The sequence below is a fragment of the Podarcis melisellensis genome (genome assembly GCF_964234715.1).
Source record: "Podarcis melisellensis genome assembly, chromosome: 9".
Taxonomy (NCBI): domain Eukaryota; kingdom Metazoa; phylum Chordata; class Lepidosauria; order Squamata; family Lacertidae; genus Podarcis; species Podarcis melisellensis.
In genome coordinates this window covers 36,834,578-36,850,104 of record NC_138541.1, presented here as the reverse complement: position 1 = coordinate 36,850,104, position 15,527 = coordinate 36,834,578, and the positions used below count along the sequence as shown (strand labels likewise).

General features: G+C 41.6%; 1 protein-coding gene and 1 long non-coding RNA gene across 6 annotated transcripts; one reads left to right on the top strand and one right to left on the bottom strand.

Moving 5' to 3' along the window:
• Nucleotides 1–15: 15 nt before the first annotated feature.
• LSM6 (LSM6 homolog, U6 small nuclear RNA and mRNA degradation associated) lies at nucleotides 16–7,048 on the bottom strand. Of its 4 annotated transcripts, none has more exons than XM_081926279.1 (4): nucleotides 6,898–7,048; nucleotides 4,441–4,552; nucleotides 1,558–1,671; nucleotides 16–290 (listed from the first exon to the last, which is right to left on the bottom strand). In XM_081926279.1, the coding sequence occupies exons 2-4, from the start codon at nucleotides 4,532–4,534 to the stop codon at nucleotides 256–258; spliced, it is 243 nt and encodes an 80-aa protein (XP_081782405.1). In that variant the 5' UTR covers nucleotides 4,535–4,552; nucleotides 6,898–7,048; the 3' UTR covers nucleotides 16–255. The 4 variants fall into 4 exon arrangements, with proteins under 4 accessions (XP_081782405.1, XP_081782406.1, XP_081782407.1 ...); XM_081926280.1 differs by lacking the exon at nucleotides 6,898–7,048 and adding an exon at nucleotides 6,494–6,519; XM_081926281.1 differs by lacking the exon at nucleotides 6,898–7,048 and adding an exon at nucleotides 6,231–6,372.
• Nucleotides 7,049–7,427: 379 nt separating this feature from the next.
• LOC309378276 lies at nucleotides 7,428–15,207 on the top strand. 2 transcript variants are annotated; one of them, XR_014171986.1, is made up of 4 exons: nucleotides 7,428–7,672; nucleotides 9,619–9,727; nucleotides 13,671–13,767; nucleotides 14,989–15,207. It is a non-coding gene; the product is annotated as an uncharacterized lncRNA (long non-coding RNA). The 2 variants fall into 2 exon arrangements; XR_014171987.1 differs by lacking the exon at nucleotides 7,428–7,672 and adding an exon at nucleotides 7,771–7,995.
• Nucleotides 15,208–15,527: the final 320 nt, after the last annotated feature.

Below are 15,527 nucleotides of genomic sequence, written 5' to 3'. Positions count from 1 at the left end.
TAGAGCATAAACAGATCATATTCTTTTCCAAGTTTATTTCATTCCAAATTATAACACAAGATGTATTCCAAACTCTGTCAGCAATATTCCATTTTGTTTTTACATATAAAAAATAACAACCATCCTTTCTTACAGGCCACGTAACTTTTACAGCAAAATGAAATAACCTTGTTCACTGAAGAATTGCCAGTAACAAACAAAATAATGTTAAGAAACTAAAGTTGCAATACAAAAATGTTCCATCTTCTGGTATGCTCACATTCTCCTCTTCTGTGTACTTATATACAAAACTGTTTAAAAGGAGGAAAAGACAATTAGGATGTTTTGCATAAATGTACTTGTATATATAATAGTGTATATATAATAGATATAATTATAACAGCTACAGTCCATAAACTTAATATTATTGCCAGAAATACTGGTTTGATCCAAAAATACCGATCATTGATGGAAACACTGTTTTACATCTCATCCTATAACACTGTGAGAAAAGTAAAACAAATCCAAAGAGGTTTTGCTACTGAAACCTTTTGTGTGAAACCTGCTACAAAACTGATTTCTTATAGAATCATGTGACATTTTGAATATTTGCACCAACAGTGCTAGTATAGTAGCTTCTGTCTGTTAATTATTCCTTGGAGCCAATGCTGTAGTATAGCTCTAAAGATATTTTTCTTTGTAAGACAATGAAAAATCTTAGTAGTAAGACTAACACAATCCCAAAAGAGGCATGATCCTGCCAGGACTAAACATTGTTAAAGCCCACTGATTACAATGCAAGCTATTTATGCATGTCCTCAACTCTCCCATTGAAACTAAAAGGGCAAATGCCTAATGCTCCCATTGAAATTAGAAGGGCAAATAACTAGATATGTACAGCGTATGACACACCCATTAAACTTAAGTTGAGCCATCATACTAAAGAAGCTCCTAGCTGCTAGACTGCTCCAAAAGTTTCAAGTGTCCATACACTGCAGGGTCTATTGTTTCTTTGTTTTAAATATTTATATACATGCATTCCCACCAACCCCGGCTTAATTTACCTGATCCTAGCATCACTACTAAAATAAATGAAGTTATATCACTGCAAAGATTAAGAAAGCCTATTTTTCCAACTCTGTAAAACCTGGTGCAACCATCAAGAAAGCTAATGGAAAATGTATGAAGAGAAGCACTGCCTAAAAATCTATTTTCCAATCCCAGGAACAATTCCTAAAATGTAAAGTAAAAATAAAACAAACCACCACTGAGCTCCATACTCTTGACTTTGAGGGCAACACAGATTACTTATTATCTTTTCGCAAAGCCTCATTTGAGTTGAAATATTTAATCATACCTCAAATTCTCTCATTTGTACCAGGAAGGTGTTGTAACATGTCATTCTGCATGAGGCTTTACAGAAGCCAAACATTTATGGATGCCTGCTTACTACATCTAATTCACCATCAAAAGTATGTGCACGAAGAGCCATTACCTAATTTTTCAAAAAAAATCTTCCCTCAAAACAATTTGGATAAATACACCAAAACCCAGTATCTTCTAGTTAAGCATACTTACCATTGTTTCCTCTGATGAAAGCATCCCCATATTTATTCTTTAGTTGCCCATTTACATACTCCTCTGTCTGCTCCAGAGCTATATTCATGTACCCATCCAAGCAAGCCAGAACACCTAAAATCAATGGGACCCAAAGAACTGCTTAGACTTTAGAGCTACATTTTTAAATCCAATGCTGTATTAAAAATTCAGTACAAGTACAGTACATTGTTGCAAAAAATGACTAGGCAAGCAGAAGTGTAGAGCTATAGGTTGTTATGGTAAAACATAATTGCCACATCTTCCTAGAAACTGATTAAGACTGCAATCCTTACCCTATTTCTTAGGAATGAGCCCCATTGACTTCAATAAGACTTGATTCCAAGTAGATGTTGTTAGGATTGCACTGTAAGTCACTATCTGTAATTTAGCATATGAAATGTAGTATCACTGTAGCAGAACCCTTTGCCACAAGATCAATATTTTCTTCTCTGGAGCCTGGAAAGGTTATCCTTCCATTTATGGATTATCTAGAGACTACTGTATCTTAACATTCTGCAGTAAGTTGTCATAAATTTGAATGGACATAGGCACATCAAGTTTAACTCATATTGTATGGCATGTATTTTATGTTTTCATATTGCAAACCACCTTGTGATCTTTGGATGAAGAGTGGTATAGAAACCAAATAAATCTGAATAATAGAAGGAAGCAGCCATGTACACAAGACCAAAAGTCTCTTATCACTGAAAACTGGAATACTACAGCTATAACATTTTAGGTATACAATGTGGGAAAAGTTAAACTAAATTATGAAGTTATCTAAAGAGATAATAATCTAACAGGCAACTGTTGTTTTAAAAGTGTGTAGTATTAAAAATGGGACGTGGGTGGTGCTGTGGTTTAAACCACTACGTTGCTTGGACTTGCCAATTAGAAGGTCGGTGGTTCGAGGCCCCACAATGGGCAAAGCTCATTGTTCGGTCCCTGCTCCTGCCAACCTAGCAGTTTGAAAGTACACAGTGCAAGTAGATAAATAGGTACCGCTCCGGCAGGTAGGTAAATGGCATTTCTGTTCGCTGCTCTGGCTTTGCCAGAAGTGGCTTAGTCATGCTGGCCACATTACCCAGAAAAACTGTCTGTGGACAAACATCGGCTCCCTCGGCCAGTAAAGATGAACGCTGCAACCCCAGAATCGTTTGCGACTGGACTTAACTATCAGGGGTACCTTTACCTTTAGTATTAAAGATAGGTATTTAATATTACCTTAGAGTGCAAACAAGATTCAGATTCAGAGGAAGGCTTGAGGGGGAAAATGCTATGAGTTTATTCTAAAATATGTAATGATTTTGTGGGGTTTAAAAAAATAATGTTGTATGAAATATTTTAAAAATAATGTCCTGCCAACATATTTCAGTTACAGTCGTACCTTGTTACAGTTACAGCGGTACCTTGGTTGTCTAACTTAATCCTGGGAGTCCATTTGACTCCCAAAACGGTTCGAAAACCAAGGCGCAGTTTCTGATTGGAGGCAGGAACTTCCTGCACTCAATCAGAAGCTGCATCGGAAGTTCAGCTTCTGAGAAACATTTGCAAATCGGGAGCCAAAAAGTCCCGAGTACCAAGGCGTTCAACATACCAAGGTAAAACTGTGTTCTTAAACAAAGGTTTCAACCAGTTTCAAGTAAGTCCTAATGGTTTTAAAGGGTCTTACTTTCAAGTTAATATGATGAAAATTAAGATACTAAAGTTGAGATCATAGAAGTATAGAATTATAGTGTTGGAAGGAACCCTAAGGGTCATCTAGTCCAACCCACTGCAATGCAGGAATCTCAACTAGATCATACTTGACAGATGGCCATCCAAGCTCTGATTAAAAACATCCAAGGAAGGAGAGCCCACTACCTCTCAGGAGAATCTGTTCCACTGTCTACATACTCTTAAAACAAAAGTCCCGGCTGCAAAAGGTAACCTTGGCTAGGTATTAGAAAGGTAACCTTGGCTACGTATTAGAAAGGTAACCTTGGCTAGGTATTAGAAAGCTAGACATATCTCAAGGAAATCAGAAAAGCAGACCAAGGTCTCGGATCATATTTATCAAGGGAAGTTTTTAATGTGTGACATTTTAATGTGTTTTTAATCTTTGTTGGAGGCTGCCCACAGTGGCTTGGGGAACCCATCCAGATGGGAGGGTACAAATAATAAATTATTATTTTTTATTATAAAAGGCTGTTATTGGAAATGTGGCAAAAAAAAATTGTGAATACCTTAAAGTAAACTGTATAAGTAGAACTGTATTTTCTCTCTCAATGTAAAAAAGGGGGGAACCCTACAAACTTGTAGCCTTCATCTTGTGTTTGTCAAGCATTAAATGTTCTCTTTCCTAGAATCACCTCTAGTATGGTAGTCGTGCAATGAAAAACTCACTCCTGAAAAGATGTACAGTCTCAAAGTTCCCCATCAACTTTCTTCTTAGCTATAGAATCCTTTTAAATGAAGTGAGTTCTTGGGAAATTTAAACATTTAATTTACACTCAACATCTTCAGAAAGAAGGTCTAGTATTGGTTAGAAATGTCATCACAGCCTCATCCTCATTTGGAACACCAAGTAGGCTTAGAATTTAAGAAAATCAGCTAGGGTTGCCAGGCTTACTGTTCAAAACAGCAAATTCTCAATCCAAAAAGTTTGGCTAGGATGATAAAAAGATTCCAGATGTGGGGACTAAATTAATCTCACCATTCCTACCTTTGTATATATAACCCATAATGCCTGAGCTTGACTGTGAAGAACTCTCCAAGAACAGGCCAGGATCATAATCCAAATTATATTGGTTCCTTTCTTCCCAACTCAAAGATCACATAAATATATCATGATGACTGGCACACAAGACTGACAGAACTTACCTCGATAATCAACTCCAGAATTCAACTTTACAACAACTGGTCTCCCAATGATTTGTTTCAAGAAATCACTTGGAGTTTGTTTCCGTAAACTCATTTTGACAGATCTGGGAGGCTAAAGGAAACAGAAATAGGAAAATGGTTGAAATGCAGAACTCAAAACAGCACAAACAAATGCTCAACAAACAGAGGTAGGATGCTGGCTCTGTAAAGTGATCATTTGGGAAATAAATATCAAACAAGAGGATAAAGCAATTTTTTTTTTGAAGCGAGGCTTTTGAAACTGCAATTCTACAGCCATTGCATGAAACTACTCTCAACTACATACAGTTTGATATTCTTAATAAGAAGCTTATCTAACACATCTGTTCACAACTCACCACCATTTGAAAACATTCAAAGTACTCTGGCATGCCTTTATTCTGTCTCTGTAGTTTTTCTACAAAAGAACTTCACAGTATTGTGGAATTCAGATTGTTTTTTTAACATAGTGACTATGGATTTATAAATAAATAGCTAACTGAGGAAGCACAAGCACAGGCACTCTCATTTCATGTACAGCTAATTCAGAACTTTCATTATTTGAAGGCAGTAACATCCTGATGAGTGAAATCACTCCAAAGGTACATTGATATAATTGTATAACAAGCCTAATTTGTTAAACGTGTAAATAACCATCTAAAACTTCAGATCCATTTAGTAAATTGTTGTTTTTGCAACTGGATACATGTTTCCTAGAAGCACAAGTTGGTGTTGGCAGCATTTCCTCAAATATCACAATAAATATGATCTATTTAAATATGATCTCTAAATCTGCTTTTCTTTTGAATATCCTGAACTCTGCACTTTTTGCTAAATCAAGTCAACTTATGCCCATTTCACAATATCCATAGCAGCCCAGATGTAACATATGAGAAGCCTACACAACACAACTGACCTAACTGGGATTTATGCTGTAACAGATTAGGGCTCCTGCCCAAGAACATCAGCAAAGGATTCATCAAAATATTTTCTTCATTTATTGCCTCTAATATGGTGTTCTGGATTTTTAAGAAGTAGTTTTAACTATTCTTATTTTCCTTTTCTATTTTCACCATCATTCACCAGCAACAAGATGATGACAGTCACAGATAACCTAGAAATGAAAACCTACAAGTAGACAGGATGCACAAGGTTTCTGCATGCAAACAAACACAGGTCAGGCCCATTCATTCATAAAAGCTCCAGATAACCCAATTATTTCCAAGACAGCTAGAGGTAATATCATTATAATATGCTTCTCTGCAGCAGCCCTGGCAACCTTTGACACATGATGTACAGTGCATATGTACCCTAGGGGGGAAAACAGGGCAGACTTAAGTGTCCACAATTTTCCATCAAAATGTTGGGCATAGACCAATCATTTGGATTATAAAATTCACAAGCAAAGACTGGAAGAGCTGCTTATAGAAAATGAGTCAAGAGGCCTTGCAAATTAACATTTAGCACTCCCAGAACTATTTTCTGGGACTCCTTCTGGAGTCCTGCTGGTGAAGGATGGGTGATAAACTTAATAAAATTTAATAAAACCAAGGTATCTTGTGGGTGCATACATAGAACAGCACCAGAGGAAGCTTTCCAGGAAACATTTCCTGAAAGCACCTAACAGAGACCTAGGCTCCTTGACCTATCTCCATTTGGGTTATTTGGCATATGCAATCCTTGTGAAGGGATTTAAAAAATGTCGCTTTCAAATGTATTCCTATTCTACACAGATGTAAGAAGTTTGCGCTTGGCAGTTATTTTGTTATTACCTGCGTGTGCTCCTGTAAAGGCCACTGTGACAGGTGTGTTCCCGTGTGCTGTACAGTAGTGATCAAAGGGACGTATATGAAGTGGGTGGGTGTGTCAGGTTCAAATTACTGCCCAACTATTAAAGAACCGCCGGGTAACACCGGGCCAGCCCCACCTGCCTTGCAGGTTTATTGTGAGGATAACGTGAACTTGGGGAGGGAGAAGGTGGAATGCAGAACTGCAGCAGATTAATTAATAATTCACAATTTGCGCGAATTTGAACCCTCTCCGCTGCCAGTCCTTTCTGTGGGGTCGTATACCGTTAAGGCACCCAGCTAAGGGCTGAGGAGCCGAAGCCCACACAATGCGACGGCCAGGGCCGCAGTCTCCCGCATTGGGGGGGGGTGTCACTTGACTCCCAAGCCGGCAGGGTCTAGGAAACCAGCGTCCAGGGCCCCCTCGTTAACAGGGCGGCTGGGAGGCGCTGAGGGAGAAAGCGGCACCCTCGACGGCCGCGGCTTGCGAAGGGAGCGGCCCCGCCGCGCAGGGCCTGAGGGAGGCCGCGGCCTAGAATGTTCCGCCACAGCAGCGCGCGCGCGGCCTCTCCCCCCCCCCCTCCATCCAACCGCCACCCCTCGCGCCGCCGCTGCCCTGGAGTTCCACGCTTGCCCGCCCTCAGTCACTCACCCGCGCTTCTTCGCGTTACTTAACTAGCTCGGGCGGTTTTTCCCGAACGTAAAAGAAAGATGATGGGCTGTTCGCTCCGCCAATCAGCGCGCTGCAACTTCGCGGCGCAGCTACGGTGGCCCGACCCGGCCAAAAGTCTTCGCTTCCTCCGCCTTTTCAAAAGCAGGGCGGAGTTCTTTCCTTAAGGCTAGAGAGAAGGAGTCCCGTTGGACTTAAATCGGGTTTATTTCCGAGGAAAGGCGACGCACGCAGGGGATCGGGCTGTAGGGCTCCCTTTGAGAGAGTCCCGCCCTGCTAACGGTATAGGTAGGAGAAGCCGCGAGGGAGGAGTTCATAAGCTTTTGTTTTAGTGAAAGAAATACGCGCGTGCAGCGATAAGAAGCGAGCTGTGCCTTTGTTTTCAAATCGGGACGTTGTTGCTGCCGGTCCCAAGTATTATAATAATAAAACTGTAAAGTTGGAAGGGGTCAACCCCCTGCAGTGCAGGAAACTTTTGCCCAAACGCGACTGCCTTAATAAAGAAATAGCAATCCTTGGAAGAGTCCCATTTAAGAAAGCGTCTTTTGCTTCGGAGTTGCCAGAAAACATGTTGCAACTGGGTGGGATGCGCTGGTGCTTTCTCCAGGCAGAATTTGGCCCCTCTGCATAGAATTTGCCCCCCTATCATTAGGCAGAGTGGAGCAACTGCCTCAAGCAGCAGGTGCTGGCAAGGCATCAGGGGGTGGCCTCTCCAGTGCCCTCTGCTGACCTCATTGGTGGACAACACTAGCCCATTGTCAGTATTGGAAAACATGTTTGTGGGCTTCCTATAAGCATATGATTGGCCACTGTGAGTACAACATGAGCTTTTTTTTAGGGGAGCTGACACAGTTGTTGAGCTTTATTAGGATAAACAGCCAAAACTTACGTAGCTGGTGTTTTGAGGGACCGGCAGTGGCTCTACCCACCTACAGCGGCGGAGATACCCAGCAACTGCCATGCCACCCTTCTGCTGCCCAGCAGTCCAGCCCCCAATGCCCAGCAGCCACCATGTCGACCTACAGCCCCCCCTGCGCCCTGGTTGGCACGCCACCCCCGCCCCTACACTACAGGGACTAGGTAAGCTTTTGGCCTCATCCACCATCAATAAGATTCAACTGCCATTCCAATTGGCCCTCTGTGTAATAGAGGTGCTGCCCTGTTCTTTGCCTCAGGCAACAAAATGTCTTGAGCCAGCCCTGCCACTAGGGTCAGCTGTTCAGAAATCCCTGTTATCGGCTTGTGCCTAAACATGTCACTCAAAAATGCCCCACTGGGTTTGGCAAGATTTCCTTTGCAAAATATGTGCATAGAGGTTTGCACATGTTTACTCAGGCTGCATATACATAACTTTAAAGCACGTTCAAAGTGCACCCTGCACGAACCCTGGGAACTGTAGAATTGTAAGAGAAGTTGCAGTTCCCGGCACCCTTAAACTACAGTGCTCAGAATTATTTGAGAGGTTAAATGTGGTTTGAATCTTCTTTAAATATATGGTGTTAAGCAGCATCAGAATAAGCCCTGCTGTATTCAGTGGAGCATCTAAGTGCACTTGAGACTGCAGCCTATTTCTCAGGAAGCAGAGTGTACAGCTTGTGAATTGCAACTAGAGTTGCAGACTCCTGAAATTAATGGATTCTGGTACTGGCTAGGGTCTGGAGGTGGAGTCCAGAGAGGGCCAATTCAGCTGCAGAATCTAGTGGCTCTTGGCAGACCCAGGAGTAGAAAACAGCACAGTTTAAAAAATGTTGCAGAAGATGCTCAGGAGTGACTGCCTATTGCTTTTCAAACAATTGTCAGAACCTCCCCCCCACTTTTTAGTTTGAACTCTCAACAAGTGTGTCACTTGTTTGATGGGACCCTGAGACTGTCAGCTCCCATTATGTGCTGGAGCTAGAGAAATGAGAACGTGCACATAAGGCACATGGAGATATGGGTGGGTAGAGCATCGAAAGTCCCGGATTCAATCCCTGGCATCTCTGGGTAAGGCTGAGAGAGACCCCTGACTGAAATCCTGGAGAGCCTCTGCCAGTCAGTGTAGACAATACTGGGCTAAATTGACCAATGGTCTGGCTCAGTATAAAGCAGCTTCCTATGTTCCTAATTCACACAACGTTCCTGGAAAAATATCTGGTCTGTTTTTCTTTTTATTTCAACCTGGTTGAAGTTTTAAAAACATAGATTGATGACCCCTATATATTAAGGGAAGGAGCCAAAAATATATTTTGATGATTTTCAAGCCAGAAGATATGAAGTGGTCAAACAGCTGCCTAGACTCTATAAGCTTAAGGTTTCATTTGACATATTTTACATTCCAATTTTAAGGTTTTGGCTCTTGGATGAAAAATAAAATACCTGTAGTGTTAAAACCAGTCTTGAACACCCGCTAACCCATCATATTGCATATTTTACAGGAATAAACAAATGTGTTTTTCTCATATGACTTCCTTGGCCAATCTTGATTTAAATGGCAGCATGAGTTCTTGGCAAATGTTATGTGGAATGGACCAGGGGAGGAAAATGAGAGGTAGCCAGCTCAGCAACACATTACCCGCAGAAACAGAGGGAAGTTAGGGCAGGGAACTAGTTCTTAATGCTCGTTATCTGCATACCCTTTGTTCTCCATTACATAACTGCTGCCTCTTGATGCATGAACTGAAAATATTTATTGTTTAGTACGCAATTTCCATTAATTTTGTTTAGTTCCTCTGCCAAGCAAAGCAGGAAGTACATTTTGAGTGCTGGGATGGCTGTAGCTATGCTCTCCAGAGGACAGATGTCAAGGGGAGACAAGAGTAAACACTCAAAAGAGGTGAGCAGTTTTATGTCTGGCCAGAAGAGGAAGCAGAGACAATGGTTTTTGTATTGTTTAAATGGTTTTCAAAGAAAATTGGTCTTCAAAAACAAGGCATTAGCAGCTGGGAAGGTATCTTGCATAAAACCACAACTTCTGCACAACTTCAGTTTATTTAGGAACATAGAATGCTACTTTATACTGAGTTAAATCCCAACTCCATCAAGCTCAGTATTCTCTACACTGACTGGAAGCAGCTGACCAGGCTGGCGATATTCCCAGCCCTAGGGGACCGGGTGGCGCTGTAGCCTAAACCACTGAGCCCCTTGGGCTTGCCGATAGGAAGGTCAGCAGTTCGAATCTGCGCGACAGGGTGAGCTCCCATTGCTCTGTCCCAGCTTCTGCCAACCTAGCAGTTTGAAAGCATACCAGTGTGAGTAGATAAATAGGTACCACTGCGGCAGGAAGGTAAACGGCGTTTCCGTGTACTATGGTTTCTGTCATGGTGTTCCATTGTGCCAGAAGCAGTTTAGTCATTCTGGCCACATGACCTGGAAAGCTGTCTGTGGACAAGCGCTGGCTCCCTCGGCCTGAAGCAAACTGAGCGCTGCAACCCCATAGTCGCCTTCGACTGAACTTAACTGTCCAAGGGTCCTTTAACGTTTTATTCCCAGCCCAACCTAGACATGTTAAGAGATTGAATCTGGAACTTTCTGCTTGTAAGGCAGGTACTCTACTACTGAGCTATGCCCCTTCCCCAAATTCCCAGAAATTTCAGCGAAGTTTCTGCATAAGTTGGATTATGTAGTACAAAATGACGGACGGCATATCTGTTTAGGGCATGTTCTGATAAGCTGGTTCATCTCATCCACTCTTTGCTAGCCAAAGGGTATCCATGCAAACCTGCACCAATCCTCTGGATTGGCCTTTTTGGACCTATGGGCCGATTAGCCATCCAGAGAAATTGTGGGCACCACGGGTGCACACACACACACACACACCCCTCCACCACCGCAGCCAAGCACACCTTTGCTACTCACTATAGTAGAATGAATCTTTCAAGCCTCATTTCAGCCGAGAAGAGGACCCTCTGGGTGCCAGAGAAGACGTATTTGGTTTTTGTGTCCTAGAAGGTGCCATGTCGGTGAGCCCTGCTCTAGTTAGTACAAGTAGAAGGGCATGCAAAATACGTTCATTGTTTCCCATAGGTTTAACAGGTAACCCAGGACAGTTGTGAAAGCTCTACCATTATCCCATGAACAGGGCAGTACTGTACTTAAAGTTTTATTTTTGCTGGGGTGATTGAATTATTCCTGCACAGTTTCAGTTTGGCTCAGCTCATTTTTTGTATTGTACATTCTGTACTGTATGTTTCATTAATAAAAAAAATTCATGAAAAAAAATGCATGAGAAATATTCCTTGGGTTCCATAATCTTTTCCAAAGCCTATTTCAGAAAAGGTGGATGAAACATATTTTCAGCTACACAAATTCCTTTGACTTGCACTTCTCATGAAGACAGTGGAATAGATAGCTGGAGATGTTAATGCCTTCCTGTCATAGTCCTAACAAAGCTCGCCTGCCAGTGCCAGGCCAGTATGAATATGTCTCCAGCACGTTCTCTCTTACGTAGAATACACTTTCTTGCTAGTGGGTAGTACTTAAAATGAATGTTAGATAGCACCAGGCTTATATTTGATAAGTGCTTTGATATATACAGTACATAAAAAGCTTGCCCTTGACCACAGGAGTCATTCACAGAAAAGGCAGAGTAACAATATATTCATCCCCATAGCATATCATATTGTGAACTGTATCTTCACTCTGCATGCTTCCTCTCAACAATTCCATCTAAAGCCTGAACAACTAAAAACAATGGGAAAGCTTCCATTAGCACCTATATGATGAAGCTCAACTCATTTGCTCTTCGTCTTCCTGCTACAGTTACTGCTACTTGAGATATATATTTCCTGTGAATTTCTGCATGATGTGTGCAGCAAAGGGAACAAATCCCTCCAGTATCATTCAGAGGGCAAATTATGATGCTGAAACTTGGGAAGGCATCATCATAAGAACATAGGAAGCTGCCTTGAATTGAGTCATACCAGCTAGCCCACTATTATTTAGCTTGTAGCAGCTCTCTAAGGTCTTTCACATAATCTACTAGCTCAGAGTTGCTAGGCGCCCAAGACCCATCAGCCCCACTCAGCATGACCAGTGCTCAAGACTGACAGGAGCTGTAGTTCGGAAAGACCTAGAGGGCCACGTGTTCCCTACCCCTGCACTACCTGATCCTTTGAGGTGGAGCTGGCAGGGACTGAATCTTGATGAGTGGAAGTCAGCTTCCCTGAAATTAAAAACACTACAAGAACAACACCACACACATTGGTGCAACTACATTGCCAAGGGTTTAGCTATAGGGTAAGAAGCATGTGAAATGAGCCTGTTTAATAGTCCTTTGATGAAAAGGAGGATTGCCGAAGTTCACTTAACAGCACAATCCTATGCATATTTAATTCAAAGTACATTCTGTGCAGGTTGTTATACACCACCCCAATCTCCACAGCCGTGCAAGATTCCAGGGTTACAGGCACTTACCCAGGGTTCATGTTTCATTTGGAAATGAGGCACAGTGGAGACGGTAGTGTCTTTATGCTATATGGTTTATTTACACATATATACACCCGAGCCTACAGTGTAGGGGTTCAAAGCATTCTACTCAAAGCAGGTTCTGTCTCTCTCGTGGCTGCAACGTTTAATCCAAAACTGCCAGCCCCATGCTGCTCTGAGTCCTGTTTCTCCAGCTCGTAGACTCCTTGCCAAATGCAACAAACTCTCCTTCAGCTTACATCCTCGCCCATTCCAGTTCTGCCCCTCACTCCTGCAACCCTGCCTTTTGTCTCCTGCTACCTATCTCTCAGCCCACGGCTGGGCTCCACCTGCCTGCGTCCAGACAGTCTTTGCCTTCTTGATGGCTTCCTTGATGGGTCAACACCCTGCCTTCGTTTTCTTAACGACCTGGCCATTCAGGCTGGCCTGAACACTGGAGGATTGGTTTGGCCTGTATTTTGCAAAGCCAAACTCAGAGTCTGGCACCTGGGGATTAGAAATGGGGGTCCAGTGATTAGAAGGGGAGTCCAGGCACCCCACAAACTATAGCACAGGTAAATGGGCTAACTTCAAAATAGTGTGTATAGGATTGCAGATAAAACATGCTAGTAGCAGACTTTACAAAAAGTTATGTACAAGTACATTTATCTCAATGGCTAGGAGACATTCAAAACATTCAGATAATACACAAATGATGCTGTGTCTGAGACATACTGTACAAAGTAAAAGTAGATAGCTGTAATTTTAACTGAAGTATATGCAAGCACTGGGTGACCTAGACCATTTGCAGTTCTTTGGAATACTACAGCAAAGGTGAATTAAATGATTAATCTGAAGTATCTCCGAAAACATTGGATCAACAGGCAAGTATGCCTTATCTCTCTTACCAGTCAAGAGGAGTGGATATTAATTATTAACAAATGTAGGATGGAAACAGCAGATGAAAATTAAAACTCCTAAGATGGTTGAATTCCATCTTAATATATCCTCGAAGATCATGTAATCACATCTGTTAATGGGCAACCTAAGAATGCTACATTTCCTGAGTGACAAAATCTAAATGACCTCAAAGATACAGTCTTCAAAGAGTTTACGTAATCCATAATTAATGGACGTGTTTAAACAGTTCAAAACTCTGGAGGCGAAAATAAAGCCGATCTATGTTCACTACACAAGTATGACCACAGCATTGAAATGATTCAGTCACAAATAGCCTTACATGCATTTTTGAACAACTTGAACATTACAGCCTGGTATCTTTTTTTCAGTGTTTAACATATATAGATGCAAGGCAGATTCAGATTAGATCAGGTAGATTCTATGTACCATTGCTTCTGTAAATTTCTTTACAGTGTACCATGGCAAAGCTTCCCTAGTGTTATTATTCATTGGAATCAGACAGAAGCCGCCCTTGTCTTTTAATCAAGATGAACTTGAAAGGTGAACATTGTAAGTGGCAGAAATTATTTATAATTTTGGTAATAAAAGTTTATGTCCAACATTCCAAATTTCATACATCTGCTCTGGTGCTGGCCTTGAGATATAAAACTATTGGAAGTTTCCTTTAGAGTGGGCATTAGTTGAAAGGGGATAAATCAGAATGATAGAGTTCATAGCCATTCCTAGCTCACAAAATTTCCATATTAACATCTTCACCTCAAACATAAATGGTTACAAAGTTACAATGAGGAGAGTTGCATTGGCCTTTGTCAATTGAGCTTAATGATGGAAATCCAGACAATGGAACATTTACCTACTGTGGAGCGTTAAAAGAGGAACAATTTCAGAATCCTTGCGCAGAAGACCCAATTAAAAATTTATGGCCCACTGTAAAACATAAAGTGATATTTGACAGTCTTTCTCTTGTTCTCCTTTTACCGAAGTACAAAACAATGAAACATAAGAAGTCCTCTCACCCCCAACTACTTATAATGAAGCCTTTTTCATAGATCAATGGGAGCTGTACAGAGGATTAAAAATGTGTTTCAGGGTTGTATTTGTTTTATCTGTAGCTCATGCTATTACAAAGGCTGGGATAGCATAACAGAACAAAAAACATAATGTTTTTACAGTTATTAAGCCCTAGCCATAGTTATCAATTTAATTAGGGCTGCAGTTCCTTCATTCCTTTACCTGGGAGCAAGCCCCATTGAACTCAATAGGACCTGCTGTTGAGTAGACATGAATAGAAATGTCTGTTGAATGACATTTGGGATTTAAAGCATCACAGCTTTAAAGCACATTAAAAGTAAATGTGTCATTACATAAGTTTTCATGGATTACCAAAAAATGATGCAATCTGATGAAGCGGACTTTAACTCCCAAATAAGCGTGTGTCATAATAAATTTGTTAGTCTTGAAGGTGTTAGTACTGATCTTTTTATCGTTCTGCTAAAATTGTGCTGTGATCTACAGTATTTCACAGGGCTGTTGTGAAGACAGTAGACTGTAAAAGAATTCAGAATTTGGTCACCTCCACACCATACATTAAACACATATGTAAGGCACATTGCCCCTCTCAAATAATCCTGAAAAATGCAGTTTGCAATTTCCAGCAGCCGTAACAAACTACTTTCCCCAGGATTCATTGGGGAGGCCATGTTTCTGGGGGAAGCATAACATTACTGAAGGGCAGCAACTAAGAACATCTTTCTGCTTCCTCCATCTCAGCCTGTTCCCCACAATGGGCTCCCCTTTCTCTTCTTCATCTGACAGCAATTACCACCCCAGCCTCGAGCCAGTGATGACACCAACCCAAGACAGACTTATCCCCTCCATAAGTGGATACAGGTATTCCCCACTGTGTACCATTGCACAGTGCTTCCACGGACAAACATAGGGCTCTGGTCCATGACAAATTTTCAGAATTAGGAGAAAGATTGCACTTCAGTATTCACAGCCCAAAGGCAAACAACAAAAGCATCCTCAACCGCAAGCCAAAATCACTGTAGTGATAGGAAAGGGTCCGTATGCTCAGACAGGGGTCTCGAGTGGACTCGTTCTGCCAGTGCAGAAGGGAGAGAGAACTAAGCTAGAAATCTCATGTGCTGGAGATTTGACTGGTTCAGTAAACTTAATATATGGCGATAATTGACAAACATGTTTTTGCTGCAGTTTCCTAACCTATCAATCTATTGAGGAGCTTTTAGGCTAGTGTCCTAGTATGTTGTCAGCAATTCCTACAACTTTCAGCAGGACTAGCTGATCTT